Source organism: Trachurus japonicus, chromosome 4, assembly GCF_045865225.1.
Source record: "Trachurus japonicus isolate A0001 chromosome 4, Traja_1.0".
NCBI lineage: Eukaryota > Metazoa > Chordata > Actinopteri > Carangiformes > Carangidae > Trachurus > Trachurus japonicus.
The window spans coordinates 17986001-18001488 of NC_140910.1; the positions used below are offsets into that span (position 1 = coordinate 17986001).

A 15488-nucleotide genomic window follows, 5' to 3' on the forward strand; every position below is an offset into this window, starting at 1 on the left:
ATCACACTGCATTGTGCTTCCTACTGTATGTGGTACTGGTTTTTGGTATGTTTGTTAATTTTAGTACATTTCCAGTGTGATTCTGGGCAGAAATCTGTGGACTAGACTGGGTGTTGTGTTTGGGATAATCCACTGAACGTGATTTCTTTACTGTAAGTGGGATTTGACAGAAGGTAGTGCTATCTGTGTCTTCATAATACAAGATGTTACAGTACATCCTTTGTGTCTTCAGGGCTACAGAGAATTGGTAAAGGAAAGTGTTGAGATTGGCCTTGGCTAGCTGGTTAGCATGACAACTTCAGGAGAAAAGAACCACCATACAGTAGATACAACAGTTAGCATTGTTGGTTTATTTTCACCACATAGCTCTTGCAGAGTAAAGGAATAAGTTTTGAATCTGAACGTGTTTCTTCCATACTGGTATCCTGGTTAGCTGTTGCTAACATGCTAACATTGTCTACTCAGTAGCAATAGTTACAAATGTCTCCTTTAGTTTTTTCTGGATTTGATTATTTTGGATTCAAACATTTCATTAATAGAAAATTCACATTAAAAACAAATTTATTGTAAATGGCGAGAGATTCATGAGTAATTTGATAAATGCAGATGCTTCTTAAACACATTATAATCCCCAGGATGCAGCTTGATGAGAATGAAAAACCAACAACACAGACCTCATGAACCAAGAAGATACAAACAAACCGCACAAGACACACAGAGGACCATGTGTCTGCGCAGAGTGGAGAGAGAGAGAGTTCCTCATTAGGTCCAGTAGATGGAGCTGTTGTCCTACCTGACTGCCATGGACCAGAGGATGGACAGAGTCTTCACAACGATTCATATTTAATCCGCTGTACACATGGTTGTTCAGAGAGGGTGAAATGATGCATTAAACAAGACCATTGATTGTGCACATAAAAGAAGTGAGCAGCCGAGATTTGTGTTGCTTTGCCACATTCATTTTAATAATTTACAAATCAATTTCAAACACAGGAGAGGAACAAAGACAACAGACTGTGGGTTATTTTTAGTGTAATTGAAGATGTATTAAATTAAACAGAAAACAAACAAAACAGTTTGATTCCAATATTATGCTCCGATGAGTGTCTTTTGTGAAACATTAGATACAGTTGCATGTTTTTTATTGTACAGAAAGCTCCTGAATATAACACAAACATGACATATAGATGATTTAAGTCTTTTAAAAGGGAAACAAGGTTTAAAAATTACAAGTGCTACATGTTGTCGTTTATTAGACATCTGTACTGAACAATTCCTCCCACAGCATTTTCCAAAAATGAAAGCATGAGTCACAGGATATTGCAAAGCTGTAGTGTCGAGTATTATTGTACAAATGCAGATGATGATGATCAGGCTTTGACTGCGTGGATTCATCTCAGGCATTCAAAACAACATGGCACGTTTTTGAAAAGTCTGTAGTACTCCTCCTGAATCTGGAACAAGAACATATAAATTATAATTTAATAATATAATATAACTGCTGACAAAAACCAAAAACACAGAATTTCACTGAATTTTTGTTGAATTAAAACTTAAATCACTGAAAACATGAGGAGACACCCTAACACTTCTCCTACCTTTCTGGACAGCACACAGAGGAAGATAAAGATGAACATGCCCTGGAAAGTGTTAGCGATGGTGAACAGATAGGCGGTGAGGGTGGTCTCGTGGAGGATGTGCAGCACTCCAAAGGTCCAGGTGGCTCCCAGCACGAACAGCAGGGCCAAGGCACCACGGGCACAGGACCTGAGGGTGATCAAACCGACTTCAACAGAGTGTGGGAGCAACGCGACACTGCACGGACACCACACGATACCAGGATAATCCAACAGATAAGGGAATTTTAGGACTTGATTTTTCAATATTCTTTTGACCTATTCAACATGAGCACAGATAATCCTACCTGATGTTTTCATAGTGGCTGATTTCAGGCTTTTTCACAGCAGTATGCCGGTACACTTTGTAGATGATTACTCCAAAAGCCAAGAGATTAACCTTTAGTGCAGACCGACCAAAACAAACATGACAAACAAACATGATCAAATGAATATTTACCTTTGAAACAACCCCCGTTTGATGGATTCAATTAATTGAGTGGTTTTTATTTTATTATATATTACAAAGAAATCTGATCTTACCAGAATGATCAAACACGCAGGCCCAATGAAACTCCAGATGAAGTGGTTTTCTGTGCTCAGCCAACACCTAGAATACAAATGCATAAAAGCCTTATTTTATTCAATAGTTTATCTCAACATCTTCATTGACTGAGTGTGTTTTCAAAAAAAAAATCCTGTTATTGCAATAACACCTTCTCCTACAGAAGCAATACATCTATCATTTTACTCTAATTATGACATTGTGTATGAGGCACTACAAACTCTTCTGATCCTACAAGTGCAAAACAGTTAGTTGGAAAAGCGACCTCTTCACACAGTAATGAACAATGGCCACCTCAATTTTTAAATACTACTTTCTTACGATTTTTATTTTATCTTACGACTTTCTTTTAAGTTGGTTAATAACTTACTTTCTACCAGGCAATCTAAGCAACTTCAATTTCCTCCATGCTCCTGCAGGCCAAATTTAATCTCTGTCCCCTCTTATTTATAATTAATGTAATTTGTTTATCTTTCCTCTCTAAAAAAAAATGCTGAATGAGTTTAAAAAGATCTTAGTCTAAGCCTTTTGTCTTCCTACCTTAATGTACAAAAGAAACAAACAAAAAAAAACTCAGTGCTTTTGTACTTACACTTTATCGGTGCCATAATACCTAGAGCCTAACGTTGCTGAGATGGCCACCACCACGGCTGGGCTCCCATAGCCGAAGATGTAAAAGTTACGGTGCAGGAAGCCTTTGTTGTAGATGACGCCAACCACTATTAAGTACAGATGGATGCCCTCGATACACATCCAGGCAAAGGCCGCGAGGAAGAAATAGTGCAGCAGCCCTGCAATAACAGAGCAGAAGAGCTGCCAAGAAACAGACAAAAGAGGAGAGAGGAAGTGAGACACAGGGAATTCATAATTTTATGATGTGTAAAATTAGCAATTCTGCTCCAATATGTAAAAAAAAAAGGGATCATTTGCAGTCTCAGTGGTACGGGTTTGTTTCTTTGACCTGATCTCTGAGGTGTGTGTGTTTTTTTTTCACCATTTGTTAACTTACTTGCTGACAGAGTGAGTGAGTGACCACAGGTGTGCTCACACTAAGAGGAGTTTTTAATCAATGAACTGTCACAATGGTGGGTTAGATTCACACACACACAAACAGGAGGGTTTTCTTTGTTTCACTGGGCTTCAGTTAGTACATCCAGCACTCACCTTATGTGTCTTCATGTTGATCCCCACCAGGAAGATGAACTCGGCCATGAAGAGGCTGCAGCACAGGTTTTTGTGGATGGTGGTTCTGGTGCTCTGGATCTCACTGAAGAACCAGAAGGTGAAGATGCACATGGACAGACAGATGAGGGAGATGATCATCCCCAGCTGGGTGATCCGGGTCAGGATGGTATAGTGGGCCACCAGCTGAGAAGCAAATGGAAGGGGAGGTGTTTCATTCACAGTTCATGCTGGGCTTAAGTTGGAGTTTGTTGTGTTTTCTTGCTGGGGTTACTCCAGCATGTTGACCAACAGACACACCGGGCTCGTTCTGGTTCAGACACCAGCCGGCCACATAGTGTGTTACTGCATTAAAAAGGTCAGAAAAAAAACAAACATTTTTATCTTTGCATGATTTAATTGAATTAACTTAATTATTTAATTTGTTTTCTTGTTTTGGTGAATTCCTTTTTCAATTTACAAATTTTCTTGAATCTCAAACTTTCCTGCAAGCCAATGTGTGAAATTCAAAGTACAAAGTGGTGGAGGTAGTGCTGCTGAATGCTGGGTGGATACCTGCTGACTGAGTTTAATCCTTTTTTGTTGCATGAAACTCTACAACAATCAGTCAGCATGAATCATCATCACACTATCTAAAGTGGAATCTTGACATAAAAGTGAAAATAAAGATTAGCATATTACAGTATTTAATCTATCAGCAACATCAATGCAAGATATTAGTATGGACCTTCAAAATATTATATTGATAGAAAACAAGTTCACAATTATGTGCCTTTATGTACTTTTCTTTTGACATATAATGATAAGTTATCTATTGTTGATAGTAACATTCATTCTATCTTAATAATTTATTATATGACGAACAAAGCCATGTATTCTTCTGACATATGTTATCTTGTATTTTTCAGACAAACTGAAAGATTAAATGTTCCTTTATGGATTTTGTAAATGATCCCACTTCTTAAGCCAAATAAACCCTTTAAAAACTCTTAAAGATTATCTGACAAATAATTTTAACAATGCAGAAAATTAGGCCATTTTTCTTTTACTGACGAAAAGCTGTTTTAGATCAAGGTTTTCACTAAAGACAAAAGAATACATCACTTACTAAACAAACAAATAAACACACACTTGCACACACACATACAATATATGTATATATAATAATTTATTTTCTCATTTGCTAAATACCTCTCACTCTAAGCACTAAGCAGCAGTGGAAACATCTGTACATTTACTGTTTGACCATCAAAGGATTTATTAAAACAGAAAAAGTTATAGTCTGTCTTAAAATGTAAAAAGATAAAAAATTAGAAGAGTCAAGGAATCACTGAGAATACTTGCAAAATCCAGATGTGAGCCTGAAAGGAAATGTGTTCACCATGACTGACCCTTTTTCCTAAAATCACTTCAATAAATAATTTAAAGCCCTGGTGGAAAACTGGAAAAAAAAGGGAAATACCTTTGCTGTTAGAGTTGTTACTTTTTAATGTATGACCACTCACATTGGCTCGCCCAGAGGACATGAGGATGGCGAAGTGTGTGAGGTGATTGCAGGAGCAGGTGGTTGTGTTGCTGGTGACGTGGACGGTCTTGCAGCCGTGAGTGGCCCAGTGGCCCTGCAGGCTGTCCGGCTCGTACTCCCAGAAGGCGCACTTCGTCACATCAGCTTTAGTGTCTATGGGCTTCAGGGGACAGAGAGGAAGCAAAGGCGCCGTAAACTGTGGATGCTGCTGTGTTTATTAGTTTTTGCGCTGCGTTGCTCTGTGGTAGAACATCATCAGGGGTTTGAAAAAAAAAAAAACTGATTTTACAGTCCTCATCAAAGTTATTGTGTAAGTTAATTACACTCCATCCAAAGTTTGACTTTCTAATTCATGGATTCAGTGCTGTTACTTTAGTTGTCATGGATTCTCACATCAGGGCTCACTTATTTTCTAATTGAAAACATGTCACAACTTTATGACTTACTGTAAGAAAAATAAAACATCAGGTAATTATCATGGTGACTTAAAATCAATGGTACACTGTGCACATTGTGCCAGAGCAGTGGCAGCTGTCGTATTTTCTTTGGAAAGAAATCACAGCAGTCCAAATATTTTGCAGGGGGCAAATATTCAAAATGAAAATTACTGGTAAAAAAAATACCAAAGCAGAGCTCTTTTTTTGCACATGGCCCTGTCTGTACCTTATTTTTCATAATTAGGTTGTACAAATTAGCAATTTATACCCTTTTTTTTCATATACCCAGAACAATATGAGTATAGAAGGTGTAAAGTGAGTAAATTAAAAAAATTACAAAACAGATGCAAACAAACAAACAAAAAAAACTAAATAGTGCCACAAGACAAAAGTAGTTTGCCAGCAGAAAGTGTCTGCAAGAAAATGGAGCCAAAATTATTGATTGTTGCTCTTTAAAGGCAAATTACAGAGCTCAACATAAATCAACACCCCCTTTGTGCATCTTAAACCTCAAGGGTCCAACAAAAATAATGATTTCCCTTTCTCATACATTTTCATTACCTGAAAAGAAAATACCAGTACATTAATTTTTAGGGTTATTTCCCTCATCACCCACATTCCTCTGTTGTCTAGTCACCTTTCCTCCACCGTTTCCCTTTGACTGAGAGGTCATTGTGGAAACGCATGGAGCGAAATCTTCAAATTTCATAAAACTTTGCACAAGGCACTAACTACTCCTCCCATGTGAGTTTGTTTTAAATTTGACTTTAATGGAAACTCTGGCAGTTATCAAGTTACTGTCAGAGCCAGTGGAATAAGGAAGCGAATGCAATGATGACACAAAGATATATATGTTGGGATATTGATGTTGCAGACTGAGCAAGCTCCTACTGGAAGCTGATGTTGGTAAATGAATCAGATATGACACAGAAACGGAAGCAGTGAGTTTAAAAGTAGCAGAGAAGTGAAGGAAATGTCTCCTTGATTTGACTCAGGACATCCTTTTGAATTAAAACAGAAGATAAAAGTTCTGATAAAAGCTGCTCCTCATAAATCCAGAGATTATATCTGACAGAGGGAGATTATTCACACTCTGGTCTGCAACTGGGTTTTTTTTTCTCTTCACTGAAGAAGAAAGGATATCGAAAAGACAAAAAAACAAAACAAAACAATGTAGCCAGCCTCAGCAGTCTGTGCAGTATTTACCTCATTGTGTCTCAGAGTGAAGGTGACATGGTCAAGTTGGTAAACGTCAGCAGGTTTGACGGCTGCTGCTATGACTTGGGAGTTGACAATGATTTCCCCTGTTTCTGCATACCGTGAGTAGTCGGTGACACCTGGGTCGCTGCTCGGCTTCAAGATGCCACCGATGCTGTCATACCGCACAAACACCACTGACACACTTCCTGATGAGAGAGAGAGAGAGAGAAAAAAAAAGTTTAACACAAGCAGGAGGGAGTCAAACTCATTGTATGTCTCATCACATGGTTCATTAGGTTTATTTCTATTAATATTATTATTAACTCATTGAGTGCCAACCACGTAATTTCTCGTTTTTCGTTCCCATGCGTTGAGTGCCAAAAACGGAATTTTTCGTTTTTTGCTTTTTTTTTAAATTATGAAAATAGACACTTTAATACACATTATATGTAAATTTGGGGACTCTACGACGAGGAGAACTGAAATAGATGACGATCAAAGTCACATGACAGCTCATGATCTGGAAGTTTTTATCATAACTCAGCTTCTGCAAACGGAGTTCTGCATGCAGATGCAGCGCAGCTGCGCCGCAGCTGCTCCGCTGCTGCTCCGCCCTCACCTGCGCTCCTGCTCCAGCTGCTCCAGCAGCTCAGAGCAGAAACAGGAAGCTCTCAGCCCACAGTCCGCCCGGTCTTCATCTGGAGCAACACCGTGTCCTCCCCAAAGTCCTCCCGCGGTAAAATCTGATGGTCTCTGGACCAAAGCAGACCGCCGTCACCGACCCGTACCACAGACGGACCGCGACCACCGGCGGGACCGGTGTTCGCGAGCCGCTGTGGCCGGCAGAGCCTCACGTTCCGCGGCGAGAGGCTGTGACACGGCACGGTGCGTCTGTGTTATTGTTGTTTAGTGGCGCCCCCCCCGCCCCCGATGGTGGTTTTGTGAATAGAACAACAATTGTTGTATATATTTATCTTATACGAGCCCTTTGATCCAGAAATGCGAGTGTCAGAAGAGCGACAGACACAAACAGAGCAGCTTTCATAAAAGACGCTCTATCTCCTTTTCTAGAAAAAAAGGAGGGATTTTGGTGAAACCCAGCCATGTTTAGCTTGACTTTTCTCAGGAACGGAGGCACGTAGAAACAAACGGTTTGTGGTCACTTGAAGCATAAAGTTAAACCTTTCAATTGAGCTACAGTATGTGTTGGTGGCAATAATATAGAATACACTATGGCTCTAAAATAAAAAGTCAAAAATGGTCTAAATTGCCGGTACACTTGACTAAAACTTTGGAAAGGAGCGCGGCACTCAATGAGTTAACAAATCAAATATGTGTTTTCTTACCATTTCTGTCCTCCTCTGGTCTCAGTTTCGGAGTCAGATCTATACGATCTCCTCCCATGGACGCAGACAGTTTGGCTTTTGTGTGATGCGCATCAAAGGTGAACACTTTCATTTCTGCGGCGGAGGATAGAATAAAGCGGGGATATCGAGAAATTAAAAGTATGAAAATGACAATTATCCAAAAACCTCCCTCTCTGCACACAGGTGGGGATAAATGGCAGGACAATTTAATATAATTTGAGCGTCAGTGAGAGCTCTCTGTGTTAATAATTATCTCACCCATTTCGCTAGCTTTGATTTCAAGCTCAGCTGGAGTTTTGTAGTTGTTGGCCAATGTCAGAGCACTTTCTTCAACAGCATGCAGCAGCTTAGTGATGGTGTGTTCCCGACGCTCCTCTTTTATTCTGCTCCAAGCCATCAGTTCATCCTTCTCCACCAGGTTGTTAACTGCTTTTACTAATTTCTGTTGGGAAAGAAGCTTTTTTAAGTGCATAATAATATGTGATGTAATGTATGCATGTACTGCAATGTGTTTTCAATTAGATACTGTATGGTTTGAACATTATGTTTACTCAGGCCTGCCTCTTTTGACCTCACATTAATTACTAGATATAATCTAGCATCGGTTACACATGCTGTAGCACATGTTTTCTTTAGTTTTACAGCATCTGGGATATTTGTATTATTTGTACATGTGCTACACTATAAAAAAAATACTGTATTCATTTACTGTTAGCTTGTAGGTTAGGCAACACTGCACTCTCTGAAGTCTTTAAACAGTGTACAAGAAGGAACTGGACAGTGTTTGATAGCATTTTCCTCCCTAAACCAGTTCAAAGTATAACTGCATTTCAGGCTGAACTCCAGATGCTGACTGTGAAACAAGAATGGTAAACAAAGATTACTGAAAGAGTGGAGTTGATGACTGATGGCTTGACAGTATAATCCTTCTCCCCTGCAGCCAATGTTGACGTGGAGCGACACAAGGCCTCAACATATGCAATCACTTCCACTGAGGTGAGTTCACCGGACGTCTGCTTGGCAATTTCCTTCAGCAGACTCTGGGGCTCCGTGAGGTTGCTCATCTAGCAAGGGGGGGGAAACAAACATTTGTATTCAAGTGTTTGAAGGAAAAGAGAGGTTGTGGTATTCGTCTGTATGAAACAATCATTTTGAAGCAGTTTTATTTTCTTCCTCTCTAACTTTATTTCCTCAATTTGTTTTTTTTTTCTTTGCCTGTAGATGGCACAAATCAACAATTGTGTCCCTGAGTTGTGCTGCTGTTACTTTTCTTGCCTGTAGGTGGCAGAACAAGGCTACAGGTGAGTGGCTGCTGCTCTGTGTCCCTGCCACTGCTCATTATAGTTTCAGCTCATGTTTATTTCCATTCCCTCCAACAGAGGGCAGTGTCATCACATCCACCGTCACCTTATATGGAGGAGGGGTACTTACATATTCAAGTGTTTTGTTGACAGTCTGTGTGATGCACCCGATGTTGTCATGGCAGTATTTTTGGGGATGTTCTGAAAAACAACAATTATCAAATGTAGGCCCTTCGTTTGCTGAGTTTATTTCAATGATTTCACAAGGGTAGAGAATGTCACGGTAAAGTCTGAATTTCATAAAACACATCACCTGGGTCTCTTTGTCATCAGAATAGCCTCAAACATCAGAAAATTAAGGATTGCACCCTTTGCTTGATGTGTTGCATAATAGATTCTCTGTTTAAAATGGCGTGTTCTGCGTTGCGTGTGCACGTGTGAGAGAAATTAGAAAGAGAAAATAATGAAGAAAGGCGTATGTCCTTGGATTCAAGTAATAGTGTGTGTGTGTGTGTGTGTGTACTCCGCCATCCTCATACCGACCTTTACATCGCACACCACTCTCGGGATGAAAGTGCTTAGCGCCTGAGGATGGGACGTAATCACGCTGGCAGGTGCAATTGTAAGATCCAATGGTGTTATGACACTTTGAGTTTGGTCCACAGACATCTACCTTTTGGCATTCATCAATATCTGAAAGATGCAAATTAGGAGTTTGCATCTGATTAAAAATAACCACACATACTCTAAACACAACTTATATTTCATATCAAACACAATAGCTGAAGAAACTCCTACACTTTTGTAATTTTTACCTCAAGAAACTGAAACTGTAAAGTGATGCTAATGATTTTATACAAATATCAAATATCTCATATGCTACGGTACATAACTGATTTTGGGAGAAAACACATGTAACACATGTTACAGCCATGCTTCCCCACATGCACCGCCCTGTTAGAAATCTGCAGGAATGGTTAAATGCTGCAATAAAGGTGTTGTTCCTCTAGTGGAGCAAACGATCTCAGATGGTTTCTCAGAATAGCAGATTGGAAGGAAGTGAAAGGCTGAGGGGAAAAATCGCCTCCAACATGTTTATCCTCCTTAGTACAGTGGAAGAGAAAACAATAAGCGCACAGACACATGTAGCTCTGATACCCTCGCAGCTGTGTGGTATTTGCCCTCTCACACATAGACACACACACACACACACTCATATACATGGCATCTTGCCCAGCTGTATGTGAGGTCCTCTGTCAGTACAGTGAAAGTGAAAACAGTTTGCACACAGACGCACACCCAGCGCTGGCACCCTCACAGCTGTGTGGTACTGTAACTGCCATCACACACACACACACACACACACACACACACACACACACACACACACACACACACACACACAGCAATGACATCTTTTCCAGCTGTACGTGAGCTAATCTGTCAGTAGATTTAATATAACATTACAGATCATGTGACCGCTATGAAGAATATTGAGTTCAGTGAATGAGACATTACCGTGACATTCAGTGCCATCATTGGGCTGGAACTGGTCCTTTCCTGTCGACGTGTATCCAGAGACACATGTACAGAAGTAGCTGCCCTCTGTGTTGGTGCAGGTCCCCCTGTCCCCACAGATATTAGTCACATTCCGGCACTCGTCGTCATCTGCGGTGAGAAGATGAGGACAGAAAGTAAAGTAGGTTATTAGCAAGGGACAAGAGACTTTATGCCTCTTTAAAGTGGCAGATTTAACCAATTGATTTTATGTTGCTGTGATTAATCCAGGCAGTGGATCGACTCCAACTGACCAGTGTGCTCCAGAAAAGTGTCTGATCTTGTACCACTCAGCCTCATGTCTTTGGTGGAGATATAAATTGCATTAGAATAATGGTAAAGTGTTCTGTAAGTGTACATTTATCAAGAGTGTATCTTCTCCTCTTCCAGCAAACTGGAAGTCTTGTAGCTGAATACTGTTGTGCTCTGCAGCTGAAGGTATTTCAGTCTCACACTCCACGCCTTTTCAACAGTTAATTTATTCCTCTGTTACTGCTGAGCATCATGCAGAAATGGTTGGACTATCAGAAGGGAACTTTGTCGTTTGTGGTCAACTTAAATTGGTGCTGTGAGTTATTTCCGAGCTCATGATGACAACATTTCCTAACATCTCCAAAAACAGACACCAAAACTATAATCTGTAGATTTGAGATGCATTTGCCCACCAATTCAGGAGCAAAGATTTGGATTGTTCCAAGAGTGCAAATGAGGACACACAATATTAATGTGGATTTGAGTGGATGTTGACACAAATATACTTCAGCTTCCCTCCACAATTAGATTTCTAAAGACTTGACCCCTGTCCTGAGTCCTGGTCTTGATTTTAGCAGTCTGATGTTGACTGCAGCCTTGCCTATTTCCACCTTACATGCCAATTTTAAAATTCTCATTTGTGATTGCTGAGCCTTTGTTTGCCTCAATTAGATTTAGAAATAACTGAAATTACTTTAAAGTTTGTTTTTGTTTTTTTAACATTTCCCTGGCCAGGTTTACAAAGAACCAGACAGAAAGCACTCTGCTACAGATGCTGCTTTGGTCCACTCACTGTAGAAAATGCTGTTCCAGCTTGATTTTTTGTCTCCCAGCTTTTTGGAAATGACCTGGTGAGACTTTCCACTGTTGTTTTCACTTGACTAGGTATGATGGACGCTCTGCTCTTCCTCTCCTCTGCACCTTTTGCACAAAAGCTGTCCTGGACAGGAAATCCTCTGCTCTGATGAGGGAGGTGACTATATCCAAAGAGGAAATACCTCCATCACACACAGGACTCCTAAACCATCACAATTGCACAAACATTTCACCCACATATTTTTTTTTGATTCCCTTTGATGCCTTGGTTTTATCTTCAAGCGCAGCAGATTCTGTGTTGCCTGCTGTAGTTACTTTGGTCTTGAAGATTTTAAAAATATCACCTTTTTTCTGACTTTATTTTAAGATCTTCTGCTACAAAGGAACTCCATTAACCCCGAACCTCATTGTGCTTCTTTGTTTTCAAATCTTTCTCCACAGTGTTTGTATTACTCACATTCTGATTTACTTTTGGCTCTTGAAATATGTAAGCTGTGCTGTGATTGTGATCAGGTTTGGTCAGGAAACAAAAAGGGTTCCAGGAATTCTAAACAGCCCAGAAACATAAACAGTACTGACAGTGAGGCAGCACTAGCCACTGAAATGAATTAATAAAGATTTTCAACATTGTGTTTGCTCTGTTAAATTATCTCTGAATGAGATGAGCTTGCAGCTAGGTGGCGGGGAATACAACATGGGCAAGTTGCATTTGACCCACAGCGTGTGCCAACTGTGTCCCTGAAACAATATGATAGAGATATAATCGTTCAAACGACTTACACAGATTGAACTCACTCACGTGGTGTTTTCATGTTTTAAAAAGGCCAAAAATAATGTAATAAAGTTCAATCTTGAGAATGAAAAGCTACATTTCTTTCTTTGAACATTGATTTAATTATTTTTTTTTACACCTAGTTTATTCCCTTCTTGCCTAAGGACTAAGACATGCAACATTCTGGGATGTTAGATTAATTTAGGGATTTATTTAGGGATAACAATAAAATATTTGCGATAATTAAACAGTTGCAGAAGAGCAGTACTGTATAGAACATAGGCCTACTATATTATGATCAAATGACCACAAATAGTGGTTTAATGGCATTTACAGTGTGCTTATGCCCTTTTAAATTCTGATAAAACGTAATAGTGGCTGTTGTTGTTGTTACGAGCAGGCAGCTTAAGTGGTTTTAACACATCTGGTGGATGAGATATTTTCAAAAGCTTCAATCCTAGTACTCTGCACTACACAGTCAAGTACCATGCTCTAAAAAATATTAAATGAACCCATATGTGTACAAAAGTTGGCCTAGTGCTTTTGTCTGCTCATGATGAGCTGACACAAAAAAAGAAAGGACTTGCTAAAATATTCAAAGCTTCCATGGCAGCTAGTACACACAAGGCTGTCTGTATCCTTTCATCATAGTAAATACTTGTAATATGGGTAGATCTGTGTTTCTATATTCACCATCGCAAAATGTTGTTCCATCTCCCGTATATCCATGGTCACAGAAGCAGGCGCTGTTCGACCCATTTATTGTCTTGCAAGAAGCAAGTTTGTGACAAGGATGAGCACAAATGTCAGAGAGGCTGCATGGGTCCATCAGACTGGAGAGCCATGCTGCGTAGACACAAAGAACAAGACACAAAGTGTGGTAAGTATAAGTTGAAACCATGGCACTGATATTCCAGAGCATTTCATGATGCCACTGCTTCTTATTTTTCCACACGCAGTTCCAGTAAAAATGTTTTTTTTTCTTTATCTCTGACTGAATTAACCTGCCACCTGTGAAACCAGTGTTGGTAACAGCAGTACATACAAGTTTAGACTACAACTAAGGTAGCAACACAAATGATCTGTTGTAAAACGAAAAAAGTCAGAATATATAACAATGACATCATCACATATCAAGCTCGACTGCGTCACCGTCACAAAACCAAAAAACTCATCGTAGTTAATATGGAGACCCCGTGAACACAGATACATCTACAACAACAGCCTCCATGTAAAACACCTGCCGGGATGTAGCGTAGATAAGCTCACGTACCTGTCAAAAGTACAAGTTTCATTGGTGACTTGAGCAAAGACTCCATACTCGCGCTGAGTCTGGATTTTACTTTTAGCACAGACTGTGGTGGGCTGGCTGGTGACGTAGCCCATTTCCTTGCATCAGTTTTCCTGTTTCCCTAAACCTGGCCCTTCCTGTCTTAGTCTTTAATCTGCTTTCAAAAAACATACAGCCTGATCTCTTCACCAACCTCTCAAACCCACGCAGCAACGAACACATTTTTTCCCTCCCACTTAGCTCCACTTTACACCTAATATAAAATGAGTTTTAGCAGCATTAGATTTTTATTGGAGTGTTGTTGATACCGTGACTCATTGTCGCCATTTTGGAAGCCTCAATGCCATTGTTCTCAGTGGAGCACGAACAGTAGGTTGTGTAAACACAGGCCAAAACAACACCGACTAACTTCACTGAAGGACGACCCCCTCCCTTCCGCAAAGGACTGTACACAAAATCACACACACACATTCCAGTGCTGTGTGTGTGTGTGTGTGTATCTTCTATTGAACATTTCAGCCTTCTTCAGACAAAGGTGTAAATAGCTGTGATTCATCTCCAAGCAAACTGGTGATACGAGCCTTTGAATTTCAGTTTATATACAGAATAATAAAATGCAGATTCTTGAGTGCAGTGTCTTTTCATCCATATTCTTAATCTTCCCCAGTCACACACAGTTCCTATGAATCACACTTTGTTCAAATTTAAAGAAAATAAAGTGGCAGTGAAAGCATTTATATTGCAGAATAAAAGAGTTTGTTGTCTTTCTTACTTTATTTTAACAGTTTGCTCTTACATACATTTCCTCTGAAACGGTGATCAATCTTTAAAACAACATTGTATTTCTATCTATTATAGTGGTGTTGTATAAAATACCCAGTATAAACAGAACTGTTGGGCCCTTTGTGTTGCAGTTAGGTTCTCAGTGTGCCTTTGATGATAAGCGCTAAAACAACACGTCTCATTTTTGGCACTTTGACACCTGCCATGGACTAATGACCCCATTCTCTGAGAGGGAAATGAGCAGGGCTGGGCTTTTAGATGGTTTTGTTTGGTAACTAAATCACATGGACCAAAGCTACGAGAAGCAGCTGAAGCACCTAATGTCGCAGTGTTGTTCATCTTTACTAAAAGCCTCTGCCACTCATCGTGAACGCAGATGTTTACAGTTTTGCTATTTCCACCACACCCATGAATATCAATACTAGAAGGTAGACTGTAACCGGCAGTGGCAGTTAGGAAACAGGTTATTTCAAATGTGAAACAGTGACAAGAGTCAAAAAGAGAGAAGTGGCCATTCAGGTGTGGGTCTTTCAAACTACCTTCCACTTTTTGGCACACAAACACATTCATTGATGAATAGTTTCACTTGGAAGATAAGTTCTTTGTTGACTGTATTGCAGTGTGTGGAGGTGGTGTGAATTGCTTAGGCAAGGCGTTCAGTTCAGTTTATTCCTGAGAAAGGCAGCTGCTTTGAATGACACCATTAGAACCGCTCTGCATTACTGTCCTGGGAAAGTGCTCGGTGAAAACCACATCTGAATGTCTCGCTCTGACACTTGCCTAACGGTAAGGAAGGAAGTGATGTTGTCTAGAACAAACCTGGA

The 15488-nt window shown here is 40.0% G+C and overlaps 1 protein-coding gene across 1 annotated transcript; it reads right to left on the bottom strand.

Moving 5' to 3' along the window:
• Positions 1-947: 947 nt before the first annotated feature.
• adgrl4 (adhesion G protein-coupled receptor L4) lies at positions 948-13947 on the bottom strand. The gene is made up of 16 exons (XM_085774450.1): positions 13864-13947; positions 13284-13436; positions 10712-10861; positions 9737-9886; positions 9324-9394; positions 8777-8956; positions 8151-8334; positions 7872-7985; positions 6532-6731; positions 4869-5048; positions 3346-3549; positions 2774-2994; positions 2160-2226; positions 1925-2016; positions 1599-1767; positions 948-1454 (listed from the first exon to the last, which is right to left on the bottom strand). The coding sequence occupies exons 1-16, from the start codon at positions 13907-13909 to the stop codon at positions 1392-1394; spliced, it is 2244 nt and encodes a 747-aa protein (XP_085630576.1). The 5' UTR covers positions 13910-13947; the 3' UTR covers positions 948-1391.
• Positions 13948-15488: the final 1541 nt, after the last annotated feature.

What these genes read in the sequence shown, in the direction of transcription:
- adgrl4 (XM_085774450.1), bottom strand. Translation starts at nt 13,909, where the DNA reads ATGGAGTCTTTGCTCAAGTCACCAATGAAACTTGTACTTTTGACAG. An exon ending in TGGAACAACATTTTGCGATG is followed by an intron (nt 10,862 to 13,283) that starts GTGAATATAGAA and finishes TTCTCACCGCAG; the next exon opens with ATGACGACGAGTGCCGGAAT. An exon ending in TGTCCTCTGGGCGAGCCAAT is followed by an intron (nt 3,550 to 4,868) that starts GTGAGTGGTCAT and finishes TTTGCTTCTCAG; the next exon opens with CTGGTGGCCCACTATACCAT.